This window comes from Scophthalmus maximus, chromosome 19 (assembly GCF_022379125.1).
Source record: "Scophthalmus maximus strain ysfricsl-2021 chromosome 19, ASM2237912v1, whole genome shotgun sequence".
In the NCBI taxonomy this organism is placed as follows: Eukaryota; Metazoa; Chordata; class Actinopteri; order Pleuronectiformes; family Scophthalmidae; genus Scophthalmus; species Scophthalmus maximus.
The window spans coordinates 15,651,973-15,675,000 of NC_061533.1; the positions used below are offsets into that span (position 1 = coordinate 15,651,973).

Genomic DNA, 23,028 nt, shown 5'->3' on the forward strand with positions numbered 1-23,028 from the left:
CACACACACACACAGATGTTTGCTCTCGGCTGCCTCTCTGACGGCAAGGCTGATATGATTGCCACTTAGGAAATCAGTGTGTTTTCACACCACTCACAGCTCTGCCAAAGCTAATGTGTTAAATATCCATCGGGTACTGCTGTCCATTTCTGAGACTGAGACACACACACACACACACACACACACACACACACACACACACACACACACACACACACACACACACACACACACACACACACACACACACACACACACACACACACACACACACACACACACACACACACACACACACACACACACACACACACAGAGTCGTAGGGGCTGATAAACACTGATTCTTTGTACTAACTGAGCCCAATATTGGTTTTCAAGCCAAAATTTCTAAATCAGGGTACAGTGAGAAAATTTTAAGAAGCCATGATGTGGAATTTTCACCAATTTCTTTTAAATATGTTTTAAGAAAGTTGAAGAGGAGCTAATTTTTAACAATCATGTGACTTTACCTCTTGTTGTCATAAAGAAATACCAATTTAGTGTTTCATTCACATACAGTTTTTTTTTCTCTCCCTAAGATCCATATAAATTCAATTTCGTGCTTCACAAGTCAATACATGAAGTCCAGTTACTGTGCGAATGTGTTCGGAAAAGGTGCAGACTGCTAATGGCAAAATGTACCAAACATCTCAGTGGACTGTTTATCATCTTAGCTGTGAATGGGGGAGGAGGGAGAGAAGGAAAATGAAACAAAAACAACAAATCTGGAGGCGCCTGCTGCTCTTCACATTACTGGCAAATCAGGTGTGTGAGTGAGTGAGTGAGTGAGTGAGTGAGTGAGTGAGTGAGTGAGTGAGTGAGTGAGTGAGTGAGTGAGTGAGTGTGTGTGTGTGTGTGTGTGTGTGTGTGTGTGTGTGTGTGTGTGTGTGTGTGTGTGTGTGTGTGTGTGTGAGTGAGTGAGTGAGTGTGTGTGTGTGTGTGTGTGTGTGTGTGTGTGTGTGTGTGTGTCTTCAGGGCTGCAGGAGTTGGATTCTCATGGGAGGTGTTTTGTACAAACTTCTAGGGCCACTCGACCCATCTCTGAGTGTGAAGCTGCTCGTGGAAAGAAAAAAAGAAAAAGTTCTGGGGAACAGGAAAGGGAGGGGGGGGGGGGGGGGGGGGGGGGGGGTTAAAAGAAAGCGACTAAGAGAGTGTTCTTTCCTTTAGTTATCATTCTCTACTCCTTCATATTTGCTTGTCTCTTTTGCTGTGGGGCAAGAGGGAAAAAGAAGCCCCGAAAAAAGAAAAATAAGAAAAGAAAACAGGCTCTGTGATCCCCCTGTACTGAATGGAAGGAGAGAGTGAGGGAGGGAAAACTACAGAAGGCCAAGTGAAATTAATGGAAATATATAACAATCTGAAATTAACTTCTCATTGCCACTAGCCATGATTTAAAACAGTTTTTTTTAACGAGAGGAAAGATGAGTCAGAAAAGAAGGAGAGGGAGAAGGGGTTGAGGCCATATTACAAATTGGACAGGCATGGGGGAAGCTACAAGTTAATTTGCCCCATCTTGTAAAAACTTTGTAGTTCTCAAGGCACACTCACTTAAATTATTATTTTTATGCCCAAAGTAATCAAGACACAAGGATAAGAGATTAAAAAGAATACTCATGTACGGTATAAGAAAATACAAAGCAATTCAATTAGTCACTTAAACAGGCACGGACAAGAAAAAAGAAAAACAACAAACCCATTCAAATTATTTATTCTGTCATATTATGATGTTTCGTTTTGCCGTTTTAATAGCTTTGAACATAAATTTAAAATTCATAGATGATAAAAGTAAAACTAAAAACCAAAAAAGCCTTAACTTTGGGTCCTACATTACAAACATTATTCCTAAAGGTAATATAAATAATACCTAAATTAATTAAATTATAGTGTAGTGATATTAAAAACAATAAAATAAACATTATTATTATAATGATGCTTAAATCAGACTGTGAAACATTTTTTTAAAAACACCAACAACAACAAAAAACAAACAAAACAAAGACACTTGCATGTAAAATCATTTACTTTTGTTATTCATCTGTTATTCTTTCACAATGTTTCGTAATATAGTTTATTAAAATACTGTGCAAAACAAGCACTGCAATATACTCTGGAGTACATAATGAAATCACCACAACGATTCCCTTAATGAATTAAATGTAAAATTCACAAAAAAAAGGAGTACACCAGTTGAAATGCTTTTCAAGTGATATTGTTGATTAAAAACAAAGCCTGAGAGAAGGATGTAGAGCGCGCGTACGTGTGTACACACACACACACACACACACACACACACACACAACACATGGTATCAAGTATATTATTAATCTTATAAAAAAAGCAATTAAATCAAAGTGGTATAGAGCCTGGAGCTATGAGGACTGTCAATTCTGCTGGAAATGCCACAGAAGATTACAGTTGGGTTTGTGGATTCCATGAACCCTTTTTTTTGATTAGGGAGTCAATTATTTCTCATTACTGAAGATGCTATTTCGGAAAAAGACCTTGTCAGTCAATCATGCAAAAAGTCCTCGAAAAGCGTGAATAAACCATTAAAGAGAGAGACAGATGGGGGGTAGGGGGGAGCACACTGACCCCTTTCCCCACCCAAACTCCTACTTGTAGTCAAATTACCTTTTTAACTATTACACCTCTGTCAGGTCTTTGTCAGGGTATGGTAATTAGGGCCTCCAGTGGAGAACATTTGAAAAGAAAACAGTATATTTATTAGTTTATCTCAGAGAAAGGCATTTACCCAGAGCTGAAGGTAAGTTTGAATGTGGTGATTATCTTGTCATTTTCAGGCTGTTTGTGTAAGGGTGTGCACGTGTGCGATAGTAGGTGTCTGTGTGAAAGAGAGCGTGCGTGTCAGTGAGAGCGAACGCTGGCGTATATGACTCCAGGTAATGTGCTGTGTGTGTGTGTGTGTGTGTGGATGGACATACACATGTGCATTCATACATATATAATGTATATTTAAGTCTGTGTGTGTGTGTGCGTTGTTTAGCTGCTTCCAGCCCACTGATAGGCAAGCACAGCACATTTCTCCTGTCCTCTTTGTTCTGTGTTGGGTTTGACACCTCTAAACAATAGCAGCGCTTCACTTCGCCCAGCCCCAACCCACCGCCAACCACACACTGCATGGACGGGAGCTGCCAATTAGCACTATCAAACATCCCTCATCAGCTGTCTGCTTACCGCAAAAAAAGGAAAAAGAAAAGAATCCCACCACAAATCAATAATTCCTCAGAGTTCTCCTCAGAAACAATCGCATTCATCAGTGAAGAAGTAAGCATGGTCGCTAATTGTATAGTATGGACTGTGCGCAGTAAACAGTAAAGAGTACTGCCACATGATCTGGAGCATCACAAAAAGCTCTGAGCCGACAGAGTAGGAGCAAAGGTCTGCTTCCTCTCCATCTCCTCTCCAACTCGGTTGTCTAGATCAGACTTTTATTTCAGGACCCCCCTTGCTGCTCTGGTCTGAATGCAACGGAGGTCCCTTGTCTAAATCGCTAGCCGTATGGATAAACAGGGCAGTCATGCTCATGCATTCTCTTCTTCCTTGGACACAAAAACTGTCATCCACTCAAAAATGCAACACTTTCTCTTAGTTTATCTACCTTTGTGTCGTGCCACATTGGGTGAGCTGTGTTTGAGGCGGCCGCCGGGCAGCCAGACGATGTGGTGTGACCCAGGGGACGCAGGGTCAACGTGGGGAGAGAGACGTGGAGAGGGGGGCCTGTCATGGAGAAAGGGTCTCAGAGGGCCGGAGGTGAGCAGAGGTGTCTGTGAGATGACTGTCGCTCCTCTCGGTGGTCCAAGCCCTTTTCATTAACCCACACCCCAGGGTTGACCAAACAGAAACAGGGGGTGGAAGTGGGGAGGGGGGGTGTGCGGACGGGTACAGAGCACTAGCCCTGGTGACCACCAGAGACCTGCTGCCTGCCTGCCTTCCTGTCTGTCTGAATGCAGATATGTGTCATCCATTACAGACAAGGGACTGCTTTTTAACAAAATACAAACACAAACAGGAGCACATGCACGGGCGCACAGACACTGGCCGATCACACGCATACAAAAACACACACGCATCGAAGCCTGCTAAGGGAACAAAGGACAGGCAGTGCCCCCTAGTGTTTTCATCAAAGAGAAATCAGACCAAATTAAGTAACCATCACGCCTAGCAAGGCCAAAAAAAACACATACAGGAACGGAACAAGATAGAAGATAGAGATTGAGGATGGAGGGGGCAAGAGGTGAAGAGGCTGGATTCATATGTGAAGGGCCATCACATGGAAAGCACAAGGGCGAGGGCATGAAGGTAGACGACGGGTGAGGTTACTGCGAGAAGTAAGGAGAGGGATGGAGCGAGCGAGGGATGAAGACGGGATGGAAGTTTAAAGAGTGAGTATGGCTGATGGGGGTGTATCGTAACATGTTAACTGGTAGGTGGCGGGTGTGGGGGAGTTAAAAGATGTCTGACATGACCAAGATGTTTTGAATATTCGAGGCTGAGAGCGAAAAAGTGCGAAGGAGAAGGAAAGGGAGAGAAGCAGGCAGGCCATGCATGAAAGCTGATGTCAGAGGAGTCCAGAGGAATCGCAGAGTGTGAAGCCATCTAATAGGAAAGCAGAATATATATGAGACCGACGCACACACACACACACACACACACACACACACACACACACACACACACACACACACACACACACACACACACACACACACACACACACACACACACACACACACACACACACACACACACACACACACACACACACACACGCTGACTATGAATAACTAAGCCACCCAATGTGGCCTGGTAACTGATCTGAACATGAACCACAAACTAATGAGTGACAGGGCAGGGAAGAAATGAAAAACTTACTGGGACAACAAACAAGCCTTTTGTGAGCAAAAAGCACACTCATGCTTGAAGATGAAAACATTTGTACCTAAACATGAATGCAAAAAAAATCTGTGCAAATCTGTGCGTGTGTATTTTATATTTTAATCGGACAGCACACCCAGCTTCATATCCCCACCATGAAACAAGGCCTACCCTTCATTGAGTTCCCATTCAGCTCCAAGCCAGCAAAGACATCAAAAGGCTGCTCCTCACCGGGAGTCTCTCGCTCGCTCTTCTTCTCGCTTCCTCTCTCTACTTTCCTTTTGCTCTTTCATAACCCCCATCGTATTTCACAGCACATAAAGCCTTAAAATGGCACATAAAACAGTTCATCTCTTTTCACTGTCAGCTTTCCAGGCTTAAAAAATTAAATATGTTTTACTGAGGGTACATAACTAAAACACACCCCTGGAAAAAAAATTGCCATAATGGATTCAAACTCGTTTTTCCATGAGTATCAAAGGCTATAGAGCTGGGAATAGATCAGCTGAATATAGCCAGAATGGGGTATTTCAAGCTTGAAGTGCAGAAAATATGAGGTGACTGAGGAACGGTGTGATTGTCTTGTTTTCCCTTTGCCATCAATCCCAATCGATGTGTTTTCTGTTAAAACACTGGTTCACACACAGATTCGTATGTCAAGCAAACCATCCGCACATTCTGCAGGTGATGCATTAATACTGAAAGATTCTTTACAAACACACCAAAAGAATCCTGTGACCCTGGTATTTGAAGGGTTTGGAGTATGCAAGGTCAAAAACACCACAGAATACCAACTCCCCATTCAGTGAACTATAAAAAGCAGTGAAATACAGAGAACAGAGTGAAGGAGGCGGGCGTGGATGGAGATGCAGACTTTAAAGGGATGAAAAACCAAAAGGAGAGCGAAGAAGAGAGAAAAACAGAAGCAGAGGAGGGAGAGAGGGTTTAAACTTCAACCCTAGAGTCAGTGAGTTCACTGACATTTGCACCAGGATCCGCCTAGCTGCTCCTCACGGCTTTTCAGAAACAACAATTTCTTTCCTTTCAGTTAACAAGACGTATTCTTCCTCCTACAATTGCTGCAGAATGAGACCATTCACAGTGTTAAGGGGGGACAGAAAAGAAAAAGCCAGAACTCGATAGAACGAGATGCCTGCCTGACAATTTGCAACCCCGTATGTCCTCAAGATTCCTTTTCTCATATAGTATGCTTTCTTATGGCAGAATTAACAAGGGGGGAGGGGGAAAAAATGACAATGTGACAAGTGATTCATTTGAGCTGTCAACATGTCATCTTCGCCACATTCAAACCTCACATCAGCCACTCGTATTCCGTCTCTGGTGAAGGTGACCCAGGTCGTAACCGGCTGACACACCCACACACAGCAGGTGGATGCATGGAAATGCCACAGTGGGAACAGCGGATGTGAGCGACTGGTGAGAATGAAAGGCAAGTTCAAGCAAAGGAACAAATAGGAAAAAGAAAAAAGGAGACAAAGGTGGATATGCGTATAAGGAACTGACCACTTACATTTTAAGGTTAGAAAGAAATTAAACATTTCATCGATAATTAATTTAACATTTTAGATGATGTTGAAGTTCAGGTTAGAATTTTTATTATTTAGCAGTTTTACACAAAATAAATTAGCATTAGAAATCAATTTTTAATATAAAGAGTGTCAAGTAACACTAGGACCTGTGAGAAGGAGGGTGGGGGGTGGGGATGGGTTTTTCTTAGACAGATGTTTGTTGAAAAAGACCAAAAAAAATTATCGTGGAAAGGAGACGTGAGAAGTGAGGTCAGTGTCGAGTGAAGGAGCGGAGTGAGATGCAAAAAATGAAATAGCGAGGCCAATGTGAAGTTGAGGTTAAGAGAGGGAAGGAAGGAAAAGAATGGAATGGGAAGCAAAGGCGTATAGCAAAGAACGCGCGAAAGACCATATATGTGGGGGACGAGATAAATGACAAGAGGTAAGTTTACAGATAAGTGTTACCAGAGAGAGTAGACGGGAGGAGTGTGATCAAATAAGCTCAGAGATTGCAAGCAAAAAAAAAAGAACAGTAAAGTGGAGTGGTTTGACAACGGGGGCAAGGGGCACAGAAAGAATGAGCGAGTGAGGGAGTTTCATTGCGAATTAAGAAGGAACGTAAAACACAACAAACACAGCAAGAGGAGCAAAAGGAATGGAAAGCAATGCCCAATGGGCACTAAAGAGTGAATGAAAGGGTGAGAGAGCTCTGAAGTACAGGAGGGGGAAGAGAGCGAGACCTTGCCTCCGAGCCTCCGAGCCTCCGAGCCGAGAGGAACGACGGAGGCAGACAAAGCCGCACGCTGCTCTTACACGGCAGAACAAAGAGAAGAGGTGCATCATGGGAGTCTGAGCCTTGCGCAACAACTGACGCCATGCTGGATAAACGCACAATGGAACGTATGCAAAATATAAATAAATAGAAAGAAAAAATGCAAACGAATAATCTTTCCACGTAACAATCGGATCAAGGACATGATTATTATCGAGACCTCTGTTTTGAGTCATTTGGCCTTAGGAGCCGAATTACTTGCGGTGTCAGTTTTCCAACGCTCTATGCCATGCAGAGACGAAAGGGATGAGAGAGAGCTGGGAATCCTTTCATCGCTCCACCAAGTGAATAGGAGGAGAGAAGTGAGACTGTCCAAGCAAGTACAAGGCCGACAGTGCTGATAAAGAAGTGGAAACAGGCAAGAGGAGTAAAAAAAAATAACCAAACAAGAAAACTTAGGTGAAAGGCAGTGCAGGGAGAGCAGAGCTCTCTCTGTAGCACTCCAAAACAAACTGAAGCTGAGGATGAACAGTAAGGGAGGAAGGCTGTTCAATTTCGGCGGCAATTCTGGTATAAGTGGAAATGCCAATATCTTTTTTATGTGTTCTGTGTGTTTCATTGTTAATCTGATTCAGCGCACACACACGCATGTGTTTACTCCCGTCAAAGCAGTGTATAACAGCGCACTGTGTTTACCTACTCTTGCAGCTAGCTCATGGACACAGGCTGAAGGAGGAAGGACACAGGGGCAGTAGGGTGAAACTGGATTTGATTTGAAGTATCAAAATTCAAAGGGAAATTATTCAAAAGATATTGAGACATTAGCGCCAAACTTTCCCATCAACACCCTCTGACTCCTACTCTCTCCCCTCTTACGCTCACTCGTTCTTTTTTCGTCTCCTTCCTCTCTCTCTCTCTCTCTCTCTCTCTTCCTCCGGCAGGTCTGATATGCCGGAGCAGCAGCTGAACTCTGAGTAGCACTGTCTCCGGGAAAAACAAAGTGATCAATGTGAGAAGGCACGGGGCGCTCATGGACAGGCCAATCAATGGTGAAAAGAACCTTGCCCAGGGCCTTATGCAAATGGAAGCACGTCCCGTAACCTCAGGAGTGAACATGCGCACTAGATCAATGGGACGAGGGTAGAACCTTACAGCAAGATCAGCCTCAGCCAGTAAATATGTAATGATGAATCCCTCAAGATTTAACTGAACTCAAATGAACTTCAACTAGATTGGCTCCTTACATCATAAAAGTGGCAAGAAAGACCCTGCGTTGAAGAGGTGGGGTTCAGGGCGGTTGGAGCCGGACAACGGAGATTAGAAAGAGCCTTTGCACAATGATGCGCTGAGGACAGATTGGCGGGAGACAAAAGGTGAGAGACTTATGAATAGTCACCTCGACAATAGTTGTTGGAGATGTAATGATTTTCAATTATGTCACCATGGCAACATCTGCGTGTTTTTAAGTAATGAAGGAGAAGAGTGGGTGACTGTGACGACCTGGTGACAGCCGTTTAAAAACCACGGATTTTCAGACCAAGGAACAGATGAGACAAACGGCTGACATTTACTATTACCTTTATATACTGGAGTCTGAAATTGGCATCAATCAAAACCAAGTAAGGACCAATTTGGAGTTGTGCATGACTTAATTATGCACTAGTGCACACTGATAACTTTTCTGTCTGTAAGCAAATTGATAGAGAGACACTGATTATAGAGGTCATGGAAAAAAGAAGGACAGCTGTGCACTCAAACTACAGACTACCACTGAGAGAGGAGAGGCATATATAAGTACTGTTAAAGCAGGAAAAGATAGTGAGAGAAAGATGGGTTCTTTCACAATGCAAGCAATCCTGAAGCGTATTGACCACTCCAGTGTCAGAGCTCGAGGTGAGAGCAACAGCTCCATATCTGCCTCTGGGCTGCTAAGTACATTATAGGAGAATTTGATCAAGACACGGACACGCACGCACGCACACACAAATGTGTTTTCATAGTGTGGATAATAAAATGATGACTTGAATTGCCCTTGGTTGTTGGTTATGCATCAGATGACCTTTTTAACCCTGCACCATTCAAAAGAACATAAGTTTGGTGAGCAAGTAAAATAAAAAAAATGAAACACAGATGCCTTATGTACTTATACCTGCAGTACTCCTGAAACAAAGTTCAGGGTAACAGCTATTAAAACACTGACCACAAGGTGAATCACTTCCCTGAGAGCTTCTCTTGACAGTCTGAGTTGTAACAGCCCTCCAGGAGCATCTATCTTACTCCACTGACTGAATATAAAGAAGAAGAAAAAAGTCAAAAGATCACAATTCCACATTGTTGCTAGTAAGCTGGTTCTGAGTGCGTGGCAAGGAGCAAAATGGGAGTGAAATATAGGGGCCGTCACACATTTCTTTTATTGAAAGAGACTAAATGGGGGCCAAATCACCAATACTGTGAATGTAAATCATTTTGAAATCCATTTTCCTGATTGATAACAACTCAAAAAGACGCTAGCAGTTAATAGGAAACATGACAGAGGACAACTCAATGGACAGCGTTGTGATCCACTGTGTGTGCTGGTCAACTAGAGCAATGTTGTACTGCCTTGTGGGCTCAGGCAGCTTCCCGTCAGGTTATTGAGATATTATCAAACAACCGGACTAAAAAGAGGAGAGCAGGATATGTTCAACGGAAAGAGGCAGAAAAAAAACAGGATCACCAACAGACAGTGTCTACGTTCTGAGAGCTTCGCTTGTAACAATAAAACAAGACAGAATTGATAATGAAAGAAAAAAAAATACAATTCATTTCTCGAGATACTGAGGGAATAGCGTGAGAGAGACAAGAGTAGAGTATTTTCAACCCCCCCACACTCTTCTTCAACGCCACAAATGTAATCTAGAAACCAAAGATGCTCCTGAAACAGAGAGAGAAACAGCAACAAAGGTGAGAATAATGGCGACGTATTGAAGGGAATACTTCACAAAGCCTATTGTGTGAGTATCCTTTTCAGGCAGCAAACCCGCTGTAATTTGGTCTGCGTCATCTGCCTCTAGTCACAATGCAGCACTACAGCTTTGAAATGGATGGCAAATGAAGGCCATTTGTACATAATCACAGCAGATAGAAGAATTCAGAAGCCCTACAATGTGTTGTTGAGGTGGAAAGAAAGACCTTGGTCTATCTGTGGCAGCCAGCGCAGCTAAGGTTTGGCAAGGAAGGTCTTTTTCTTTTCCAGAAACAAGCAAATCAATTCAAATCAAATCAGCGTGCTCGCCGTGACATTTAAACAGTTCAATTTACATCCTTATGTTAAGAGGAGAGCCGCTCTCTAAGATGCCTATTCATTCACAAAGAAATTAGACGTCTATATTTCAGCTGCTTAATAGAGCAAATATGCTGTGGCTGCACAGAGGAACAAGCCGTGTCTTTTCATGGTGTTCAAAGGGCCAGGCATTGTCTATCATTATGAGTGGAGCACAAAAACACAGACAGGGATAATATACACAATATAGACAGTATTAGAAAACAGGACCATGCATGATATGCATGCATTACCACATACATGCACATGCAAGCGCATCTACATACACACTCACACACACACCATCAGTGGTGATGGTGTATGTCCTGAGGGCTGCTGCCCTGCTGTGCAGGCTGGCAGGCACTTTTGTCATGGTGGTCCTTTTGTTTCACATCAAACAAAATGCCACAGCTTTGCATACGGCTCTACTAATTTCTGCTAGTGTGCCCCAGCCATTTATCATCGCCTCTCACCCTCTCCTCCTCTCCTCCCCTAACATGGCTCTGATAGCTGCTCTCCACCAAGCTGTTTTCCTCTGGACGATACAGGCTTCTCCAGGCTAGGGCTGACAGACACACACACACACACACACACACACACACACACACACACACACACACACACACACACACACACACACACACACACACACACACACACACACACACACACACACACACACACACACACGCACACACACACACACACACACACACACACACGGATATATGCATACGTGCACACACACATTCAATATGTGTGCACCCACTTGCAGATATAGACAGACATACAGTCACATGCATATTAGCACACACTAGACAGACACACACACAAACACACACACACAGGAAACTGCACTGCTCCTGCTCCGCTTGCAAGCCCGCCAGCTATGGAGAACCTTGAGATAAAAACAAACCTTCTCTTCATCCCCTCCAGAAGCAATAGACAGGCCAGCACTCAGAGTTTCGAATGCGGCCGAGACGTGCATACAACATTAGACGAGGGGGTTTTAAAAGCCTGCGTACGGACATTTTCTTAGCTGGGAAGATTTTGTCAACAAATTAAAGTGATTTTTGCTTGTGTGGTGATGAACTCAAGTGAAGGTTGGACTTGTCCTTTACGAGTATTTCCGACACAGATAAGTGCATAAATGTGGAATTTAGTTTAACCTGTGAAAAAAACGTGTTTGCTTTCTGACTATGATTAAAATACTGTGAGATCAGTAGCAATTTATGTCTATACATTCAGCAGATAAATTGGTCGTGTTCAGTCTCGAAAAGCACAAACGCTGGAAGCAGGATGGGAACTGCTGACTTCTGACAAAAGAGAAAACTTCCAACAACTTCCAACCAATTTGTCTTATTTATATTTCGTGTCATGTTTGCTGGCCAGCTAATCCACAATCCATCTAAGAATTACTATGGCTATTTAAAGAGTTATAAAAGTGTGGAAACAACTTTTACAGTACTTTAAAAGTCCTTTTAACACATGATGCAGACACCTCCCCATGTGTCTTTGAATCGTGATTCCGTAACCCCATTTTTCTATTTCTATACATAAGAAGAATACAAATATGAAAGAAAAGAAAAGTGAGAAAGCAAATAAGCTTATTTCATTATACATTACAATAAGTGGATTTAGTCTATATGCAGTAACAAAGGCTAAGTTCAGCCAACACCAGATATACACCACAGAAACAATGATGATGAGGTACAATAACAACTAAAAACATCAGGAAAATATTTTCCAACATACAATTTTCCAGAGGCATGATTTAAAAGTAATGCAGAGTGGAAAACAGGAGTGATTGCACAGCACCGCATGTTCAGTGCGCTGTTACCATGCCAGTCATGAAGCTGTACAGACCACTGCCAGACCCAGAGCCCTGCACAGGGGGCATAGTTGGCACTGCTGCTGCCCTGAGGGTCACCACGTCTGAGAGAGGGAGAATGAGGAGGACGAAGGAAACGGGGACACGTAACGGGACAAAAGGCAGAGTGGATTTTGGAGTGGCGAAAAAAAGTGGTGAAAGGGTTCAGTGCGTATATAGCAATAAAGACAAAAATCTAAAGACTGATAGGCAAACAAAATATGTCAAATTAAAAATCTGTTGCCTTTTAAATAAGTAAACAGACTTTATCTAACTGGTACTTGAACTTGTGAATCTGTTTAGGCACAAATAATGCAGTGAACAGAAATATACTTATTGGTGTTCTTTGTTGCATCTTCCAATACCACACAACATTAATACCTCTGATTTGGTATAAGGATGCCATATGATGGCCTGGATCACTCTCTGAACTCTGAGCCATGTAAAAAGAAATTTCTCCGACTATGATTCACCCAGCAGTGTTTCATCTTCCTCATCCTCCACACACCAGCTCAACGATGAAGTCCACAAGGAGCGAAGAAATCCTCCATATCTACTGTATCTGTCTCACCTCAAGCATCTCTTCCCACATCTGACACTTAGCGAAAACTTGTATATACACACCAAGGACGGCAGAGAGAAAACAAGCTATATTCATTATAGATTGAAACAGATGACGCTATCCAGAAAGTGTACGGGCAGATAAGCAGTGGAAGTATGCACTGTATGTATGTACCGTGTTCACAGAGGACATTTAAAATCTGCAGTAATGCTTTTGAAGGGGGCTGTAGTGGCGGCTGGCTGGTTGTCTGGTTGGCACCCACACATTTGTGTACTGGGAGACAGATGCATTCTTACATAAGACCTTATATAATGCTGCCCCATGTCCTATCCAATAAGAGTGCTCCTTTTTCAGCGGGAAGCTTAGTGCAGGTTAGTCAACCCTTCTTCAACATACCCACCACCACCACTAACATGTTAACACCCCCTCCCTCACTCCTGACAATGAAGAAAGATGAAAAGACAGGCTGAGCAGAGGGAGAGATGGAGGCAGGGCCCTTATTCTCTCTCTGGTTCGTTATTGGTAAGAGTTTTCCCTCAGGTGAAGAAAACATCACTTGAATCTTGAACCTAACCGAGCATGGTCAGGTTACGTTTCTGTTGTGTACAGTTAATGAGACGATCCATAGGCTGACACCTCTTAAGACTTTGAAAGGAATTATGAAATACCGGGTTCAAAAAAAAGTAGCATGACAGGGAGAAAATGACCCATCTTCCTCAATAACTATACAGCTAAGAGAGACAGAGGAGGGGCAGCAGGGAAGAACAGGGTGGCCAAGCATGAAAACAGAAGTCAGAGGAGACAACAGACTCTAAGGAAGAGAAGGACAGAAGTGCGAAACAGTGACCTGAGATGGCTGGATGGAATCTGTGATCGCTAATGAATGGTAAAGGCGAGAAGGGCTAAGAAGGTGGGGGCGAAGCAAAGAAAGAGCCTTCCCCCTGCAGCACAAGCCAGTCTTTCTCTCTTGCGCTCTCATTCAAAGGCAGTTAGCTAGTCTTTGATGTATCTATAATTAGTCAGTACACACTGTGAAGTGTTTTAAAAGAAATCAAATTGCAATGTAACACTTGAGCACTCCAAACAGGGGCTAACATGCTCCGGAGCAAGGGGAGCAAGCAGGAGAAATTAATGGCGGGCCTTTTTGATGTGCTTGATCAGAAATGTATTTATTAACTGCAAAGGGGAGTAGTAATTAACCCGCAGACAGCTTGTTTTCTCTGGGTCTTCTCATGTGTCAAACGGTTCATCCTGCAAAGCTCCACTCTCCCCTCGCCTGCCCATGCGCACACACCTCCCATCCTGTCCTGCTGGACCACTTTCTCCTCAATTAAGTAGACAGTTTGCGTGTTAGTGTGTGTGCGCTTGTATGTGCGTGGGTGTGTGCATGTATATGTGTGAGGGAGAGCCAAATACAGTGATAGCAAGTAAGAAATGTACAGTGGCCGCTTTAAATTCCATTATGTGAAGTGCATCTCTGTAAATGGGGAGAAGTTTGAGTGCATTTGGATAAAAAGCCAAACAGACTAGAGAAGTGCTTACTACAACACTTTATATAAACAAGGCTCCTAAACAAAATACCCTATATATTCCCAAAAAACTCTTTTAACAAAGTTGCTGATGGGTGCAGGTAAGGCGATTGAGGAATACATATACGTGTTTGTGTTAGAGTAAGGTTGGACGAGGTGAAGGAGTTTCGGCACAGAAGCTGGGATGGCCTCGAGGGAAACCTGACAATGGCATATTCGAACACCCTGTAACTTAAAGCGAAGACAAGGATCTTTCAAGTCTCTGTTTTGATGTCATCGTCACCGTACTGAATTTGCTATATATGCACATACTGTCTGAGTGTTTTTAAGAGGGCTTTCACATGTCAGGGATATCACATAAAAGAAAGTGTTTAGAACCTTGTTGAGGCCTCTATACACATGCACGCTCATGCACGCTCATGCACGCTCATGCACGCACGCACGCACGCACGCACACACACACACACACACACACACACACACACACACACACACACACACACACACACACACACACACACACACACACACACACACACACACACACACACACACACACACACACACACACACACACACACACACACACACACACACTACTTCTGACTGAAGGAAACACAGAGAGACAGAAAGATACAAATAAAGAGAATAGCAAGTCTTCGTCACACTGGGTGAAAGCCCAGGAGATTGTGAGGCTGTCACGGACAAAACACTGCATGAATATTTAGCAGCCAAATTAAAATTACAAAATACTAAACAAAAAAAGAGCAGGTGAAAGAAAAAAGAGAGGAAATAAGATATTCCTGCAAACACCGGTGGGACAAGTGCAAACCTTTAATCCCCCACCAGCCATATTGTCATTGTGTTGCCTCCTTCCTCCTCCCCTTCTGCAGAAAACAGGAGCAATACTATGTGTCCTAAACAATATAAGATGTAGGAGTAAATCTTCCAGATCAAGAAACCAGCAGACAGGCAGTGTGACTTAGCCCTCAAATCATTGAGAGCTTAGCAGAATATAATATTGTGTAGTTCTTTGCAACCTCTGTATTTGAAATGCTAATGCATCTAGCACAACACACAGCACACCACTCGACTGGCTGACCACTGTTAAACATGCACGACAAAACAAAACATGCAAGAATAAAATCCCGTTCCAAATATTTGTGCTCGGTGACATTCTGAAAAGCCATGCATGGATTAAGGCTAATGGGACCAGGATCATTAGATAAATTAGCTACAATGTCATCTATTGTCTCACGAACGCTCTACTTAGTTTAAAATTTTATATTTTAGGTATTTCATATTGTCTATTGGTGAAGTAGCATTGATCACTTTAAGGAGGGAATAAAAATCATTCAGCAGAAGTGGGGATAAATAGACCAGGAAAGGGGAAAAACACACCCTGACTACATATTGCTTATATACCACTGGCACTGTATAGATGATGCCTGGATGATCAGGCAGTAAGCCAGCTAGCAAGGTACAAACATAACCTTCCCCACCATCAAACATGACTCCTGAATGCTATGCCAACCTGGTAAGGATAACTCACCATGATGGTATTGGCTATCCGCACAATGAAACTTTATTATTAGGTAACTCTAGTCAGTAAGACACTAACAGAAGAGGAAGTCATGATCAATATGTGATGCAAGGTCCCAGTAGGACATCACAGTAAACCAAAGACTGGAAAATCAAGGATTGAGCTTAGAAGCCTTCAAAGACACACTGTAGGCCCATTTAGTTCAAGGGTGCCGTTATAAAGCCACGAGGCTTTATAACAGCAAACTTTTATTTTCACCCTCCCCTGTGTACCATTAATTCTTTCAAATCCACTTCCCTCCCACCACCTTTCAACCTATCCTCTGTCGCTCTTCAGGCTTGGAGATCTGCATGCTTAGCAGCAGATTGGGTTTAACAGTACCACTGTTGTTGTATTGCCATCCCTAGATTTAGCAATCCAGCATTCTCCTTTTCCCTCCTTTCCTTGTTGTCTTGATGTGTAGAGGTGGTGGATAGTGCCCAAGGACAAGGATGAGCCAGATTGTTTACAGAAGCAGTACTTTTTCATGGAAACTAAATGCTATTCATTTTTAATTATTCCACCATTTTTCACATACCCGTCTCCCTGAGGTGACCAGTGCATGTAGTTGTTGGTTTTTTTGTACTAACATGGTTGTGTGTATGTATAGGTGTTACTGCTGTATGTATCGCAGCATTGCAAACTCAAATTGTAGTCTGTATAAGAGATGGAATATGGAGATTTTCCAGAATGAACATGTGTGAGAGTGATTGTGCTGACAGGAGTGTATTGTGTGTATCAGTGTGTCTTCATGTCGGTGGGGGGTAGGAAGGGAAAACTAAAACACTTACCAGCTCAACGAAAGACAGTCCTCCGTAGCTGTGGGCCATGATGAAGACATTCTTTGCTGCGGCTTTGGACACAAAGTTGTCCCACACGTATAGCACGTGTTCCTCGGAGGAGCCATTTTCCTGCAAACACACGGATACACAGACACACACACACACACACAAAATAATCCAAAGTTAGATCCATAACAAAATAGACTGAGAGAAACCTTACGAGGTTGAACTCTGTCAACAAACTGACAAGCACCGCTGTGCAATTAAGAAACATTTAAGCTCTGCCAATGAGTCTTAAACATCAATGGAGTTGTCAGACCCTTTGAAATTTAATGCAACAGCACCAAAACTGGGCACCCTAGGGCCAGTCAAAAAAAGATGAATAAAAGAGAAACCAAAAAAAGTGGTGGTGGCCTGAGGTGATTTCTATAAAGAGCCACACTTCAGCAGATCAATAAGTCTTGCATATTGCAAATGCCCCAAATGTAAAACTCAATAGGCTGGGAGACGTGACGTTTAAATCTTAATTTGTACCCTGTTGCTGCTGTTGCTGAATCGATGATCCATCTATACACCAGTAGAGGCATAATGGGAAGACACAAGGGGAAGGTCAATGGAAAAAAAAACAGGAGAGAAGAGATATACAAATTCATATAGAAATAACACACACACACAGGTTGTGAGTGCGCCCGCGCACACGCACGCACGCACGCAACTAGAAGACATGTTTAATTAACCAGCGATGTAAGCGCTTATCCAAGGGCTACAGAGAACAATAGTTATAGTATAGGAGAGAAAAGGGCATCCATTAATGAACTTGTGACATTGATTTAAGACTTTGATTTCCTATCAAACTGTCTGTTTCACAAGAATTCAACAACAAATTCCCACAAGAAGTTACACCAAACATGGAAACACACTAATGTGTGTGTGTATATATACATATATATATGTATATATACACATTAGTGATATGAGGTAAGGACAGAAGAACAAATTAATACAATATCTAGTTTGTTTCCATACATGTGTTTTTAATATATTTTTTTAATATTACGCATATTACGAGACAGTAAAACATATCAGAGAAAGATAATGATTTCAACATTCGCTCTCATAAGGGAGGTAACTGTGAAGAAAGTGTAGATCACGTACCCGTTATAGAAAATATGGTCTCCACTTTTGGAAGAAAGTAAAAGGCAGCATGTGATTTGATAAGACTTTTTGGTTTGCGCACATTTGTGTACAAGTTTGTGCGCAAGTGTGTGTGTGTGTGTGTGTGTGCAAGTGTGTGTGTGTGTGTGCAAGTGTGTGTGTGAGTGGTTGTACTATTTGATGATGTGCTCATGTGTGTTTTTGTTGCTGTGTTTGTCTAGAGGTAAATTAACCTGTCAGAGTGTTTGTGTTTACTGCTAGATTAGCTTGTGGGGGTTGGAGTGTCAGAACCTTCTTCCATTCACAGAGTGTGATGCAAGAGCAAGCAACCCTGCTCTGCCCTGCCCTTCTGCCACCAGTGCTGTGAGTGTGCTTGTGTCTATGTGTGTGTGTGTGTGTGTGTGTGTGTGTTTATGTCATCTTGCTCACACGGAGGGGCTGGCTGCTGGAGCAGAGTTGTCTGTCTGAAAGGCTGTGGCATCAAAGTCCTTTGAAGTCCCTCTCCTCTCTCCTCCGCCATGTCACCCCTTCATCTGTGAAGCCCATTTCATTAGCCGGCCTCCCTCCCTCCCTCCCTTACTTCTTCCCTGTCTTTTACCTTCTATACCTCCTCTGCCAATTCCACCTATTCTTCTCCATTCTCCATCCGCTGTTTTGTCCACTTAGACACCCACCCATTAATGACAATGTCCGACATGGAGACATTAAACAGCACTTGCTGCTGAAGGACATAACACCTTTGTGCATGCATGTGTGGGTTGCATTTCATATTAAAACTTCCAAAACAGTTTAGATAGAATGTGGGGAAAATTGGCGACTAATGACGACTGACAAAATATTACTTTTCAGTCGGATTGAAAATAAGAGGAGTGTATTTATTGTTATACTATAAATAATAGTCGGCATTTTAAGAAATATATTGCACTGGTGATGTCTTCGTGGTGGCAAATAAGTGACCCCGTGCTCCTGACTCCGTCACCCAATATACACACAACAACACTGTGTCTTTGCCTACCCCCTCGACGGCAGGCGACAGAGTGACTGACTGCCTGGCATGGCAGTGTAGTGAATTATCTAAACAGCATTTGCATATTGTAGCAATTATTTCCTGGGGTTAATTAGCTGCAGTGGAACACACCGCCCTGCGAGACCGGCTTCCTGTCACCAGCTCTCGCACAGTATCTTATCTTATTTATTTATTTTCCACAGTTCCCCCCAGTTTGTTTGTGTGTATATATATGTGTGTGTGTATGTGTGTTTGTGTGCGTGTTTGTGTATATGTGTGTGTGCTGTGAATGCATCTGCCAGCACTGTCAGAGTAGCATCCCAACCGCACACCTGTTGCCAACATCCTTCTGCCATGACAGTCAAGGGACATTTGAGGGAGTGTACTGTTTGTGTGTGTTTACATACATAGGGATCCATACTGTCCCCGCAGAGAATATAAAATACAAATCTGCTCCTGAGACAGTCTCCGGACCAGACTGTCTCCAGATGCTGACAGCTAACTATTATCAAAAAGAAATGAAAAATGGTGAGAGAGCTGGAGACACACACACACACACACACACACACACACACACACACACACACACACACACACACACACACACACACACACACACACACACACACACACACACACACACACACACACACACACACACACACACACACACACACACACACACACACACACACACACACACACAGTTTTGCTAGTACATTGCTGAAGCTATGTACATTGCATTAACAGCAGTTTAGTTCAGTTCACCATTAAACTTCGTCCCTTTACTTGCCAAGAGCGGTCTTCAGCAGTGGAAACTTTAGCTACTATTTCTATGATGTGCAAAATAACTTATTTGCCTCTACTGAAGCTGTACACGGCCAGTCTGCCCTGTAAAAGTAGTGCTGCTCCGAGGTTATGGCATAACCACCACCTGCTCCCAGCAAGAAACCACAATCAGCAGCACAGAAAACATACAAATCATACCTTTAACGCAGTGTCCCGAACATCTGCTTTTTTCGCAAATAGGTTCATGACTTTTGTTCCCAATTTTTTTTTTAGTGTATAATTTCTCTCCAAAGACTATGGCACACGCACACAAACCCATATCTCCATTGATGCAAACAGAACTGCATTTATTGTCAGTCATCACAACCTCTAGTGCAGACAGCTCCCTGTAGTACAATCTTGTGTAAGTACCTTCATCACATCTCTTGCGATTAAAGTGATATATGGTCAGTGATGGGACAGCTCAGTCGCTACAGTGAGAATTCTGCCAAACACGTCTTTGAACAATATACTATATATGGGCTACATACTCAATATACATATACACATTTACACTGAGTTTTGACACAACTCAAAAGGCTACAGAATTTCAACTAACCAAAATGTGGTCTTAGGCAAGTTTCTGCTTCCCAACAGAATGCCAGGTATGTGTTAAAACTGATGTAACCTAAGCTAGACAACAATGCTACGCAACATTGTGTGTAACTATCTACCCCACTTTAAGCCCATAAGTGGTCACACACACGTCAGGGATATCACATAAAAGAAAGTGTTTAGAACCTTGTTGAGGCCTCTATACACATGCACGCTCATGCACGCTCATGCACGCACGCACGCACGCACGCACGCACGCACGCACGCACACGCACACACACACACACACACACACACACACACTTTCTTCAAAAGTTGTCCGGTCCAAAACTTGCCCTGTGTTTATTCATTGTAATGAGAAGCAGGGAGAGGAGAGCGGATGAGAGGAGTGTGCTGCAGCCAGAATAACAGCCCCAACGCCAACACAAACCCAGTGTCTGACCAACACAGGAAACAATGAATCTAACAACATCAACACACTCTGACAAACAACCGCTTCAGACCTCCCTGCTCCTCCCCTCTGCTCCTCCTTCCCCGTCATCCAACACAACACTTCAGAAAACTTCTGAGGAAGCTGGAACTTCTTGTCAGGAGACGGTGAGAAGTGTGGACCGGATGGGATCTAGTGGATAAGAGCCATTATACCTTTTACACTCAGAAAACCTTTCAGTGGGAGCAAGGAGTGTCAGGACAGTGTCACGGGATGCCTAACCAACTTTATTGGATTGGGACTCTTTTGCCTGGGTGTGCTGGTTCCAATCTTCCAAAAAATGTCAATAAGTATTCCAAGGTGTTACGGTGAGAGCTGACGCAGAATCAACAGTAATACAAACACAAATGACAAAAAGATATATCATCCCACAGTTCCTTTGTGCAAAGGATGAGGGAGAAACAAATGCTTCAAATCACTCACGAGCTCTCTGACAAAAACTCGGACTGGACCGATCTCTTTCAATCTCTTCCCCGCCTGCTCTCCAACCCCCTGGGTAGACCCACCTCCGGTCATTACACACTTAAATATCAGCACAGATCAGGAGTGTTTTCATTTGGCCTAATGATTAAATATTAAATAAGCAACATAATTACATGTTTGGTAATAGCAAAGAGATTATTAGAGCGAGTGAGCGCGTTTGTGTGATTGCGTACATGTCTCTGTGCACACAATTAAAAAGTGGACCTCAGCGACACCTGTTTGCAATTGCATTCTAATCAATGTCTGGGATGTGAACTCCTTCGCAAATCTGTTTTTCCTTTTTCCTTCCCCTTCCCCGTCGTTGTGTCTTTCTTTACTGGCGTTTGAGGCAGACAGAGAGCTGGAGTTAGCTAGAAGCTGTCTGGGAGCTGATGGGTCTGCGAGGGTGGGGGGGTAAGGGAGGTATGGAGCAAATTAGTGGCAGAGATGGGGAAATAATGACTGTGGCATTGTGGGTAATTAGCAGGTAGGGTACCTATGGAGAGTTGGGAATATAATGATGTGAGAAAAAGAGAGAGAAAAGGGAGAATGAGGTGAAAAACGTGTGTAAGACTAACAAAAGGGAGGGGGGGATTGCACTTGTGTGTGAGTGCTAGAGAGAGTGAGAGAGAAATCTATGTGGAGGTGTGCTATTCAACATTGCAATGAGGGGATATACAGTATGAGGACAGAGAGAGAAAGAGAGAGAGAGAGATGCTTCCGGGGAAAAGGAGAAAAACAATAGCATCCATGTCATCCCACGTGCAGATTAGCGTGCTCAGACTGTATACAATAAAATAGCCCGACCTTGGCGGGGTCAGTCTGCTCTGACAATATTTGCCAGGGCATTGTTTCAAATCAATAACTCATTAACAAAGTACAAAGGAAGTTGCTGTGGGTTTGTGAGATTCTTTATTAGAAAAGAGCGGCTGCAGGCCAGAAAGGTCATCGCTGTGACATCTCAGCTAGCCCCGCGCTGCCGCCCGGATTGTCAGGTGAAATTACTGCGAGCCCTTAATTGACATAAGGCAAAGGAGAGCAGGCAGGCAGACAAGGCTGTGTTTGTTCCAGTATGACCCTGAGGTTCTGTGTGTGTGTGCGTGTGTGAGTTTGTGTGTGTATGCGTGTGTGTATGTCTTTATACGGGTCAGCCTGTATCCACAGCAGGGTTGTGTGCAGAGATAGAAGAGAGGGACAGAAAGAGAGAGAGAGAGTGTGTGAGAGACAGGGAGGGAGAGAGGGAGGGAGAGAGGGTGGGGAGGTGCGAGGGAGGGCAGGATGGATGTGTTTGATGGTTGACCTGACTAGAAGATTGGGAGCAGAGATCTGAGACCAGCTACACTGGTTCTGCCTCGAGCAAACACACAAACACGCAAAGGTATGCGTTCACACACAGATGGTATACCACACACTAGCACATATTCAGAAACGCTCGCACACGCTGACCAGCACGAAATTTAACAGACTCACGCCACATTTAAAACTCTGAGAAGTCAAATGCACTCACTTATACACTGAATTCATATTCATACACTAAATAAAAACAAGCCGCACAACTCAGTGTACTTGCACTGTGGCCTTGAACATGGTATCTAAAGACAGAAACACATGCTCACAGCTCAAAGCTTATTCTCTACCGCACTCACACATACCTAAATATAAAGATGGCA

The 23,028-nt window shown here is 43.3% G+C and overlaps 1 protein-coding gene across 3 annotated transcripts in view; it reads right to left on the bottom strand.

Moving 5' to 3' along the window:
- The window catches only part of fam172a (family with sequence similarity 172 member A), a 142,562-nt gene that overhangs the window by 57,122 nt on the left and 62,412 nt on the right, over positions 1-23,028 (bottom strand). For all 3 annotated transcript variants that reach the window (XM_035640206.2, XM_035640204.2, XM_035640207.2), the window contains exon 8: positions 16,872-16,991. In XM_035640206.2, the coding sequence (XP_035496099.1) occupies positions 16,872-16,991 (120 nt within the window). The remainder of the gene's footprint in view (positions 1-16,871; positions 16,992-23,028) is intronic.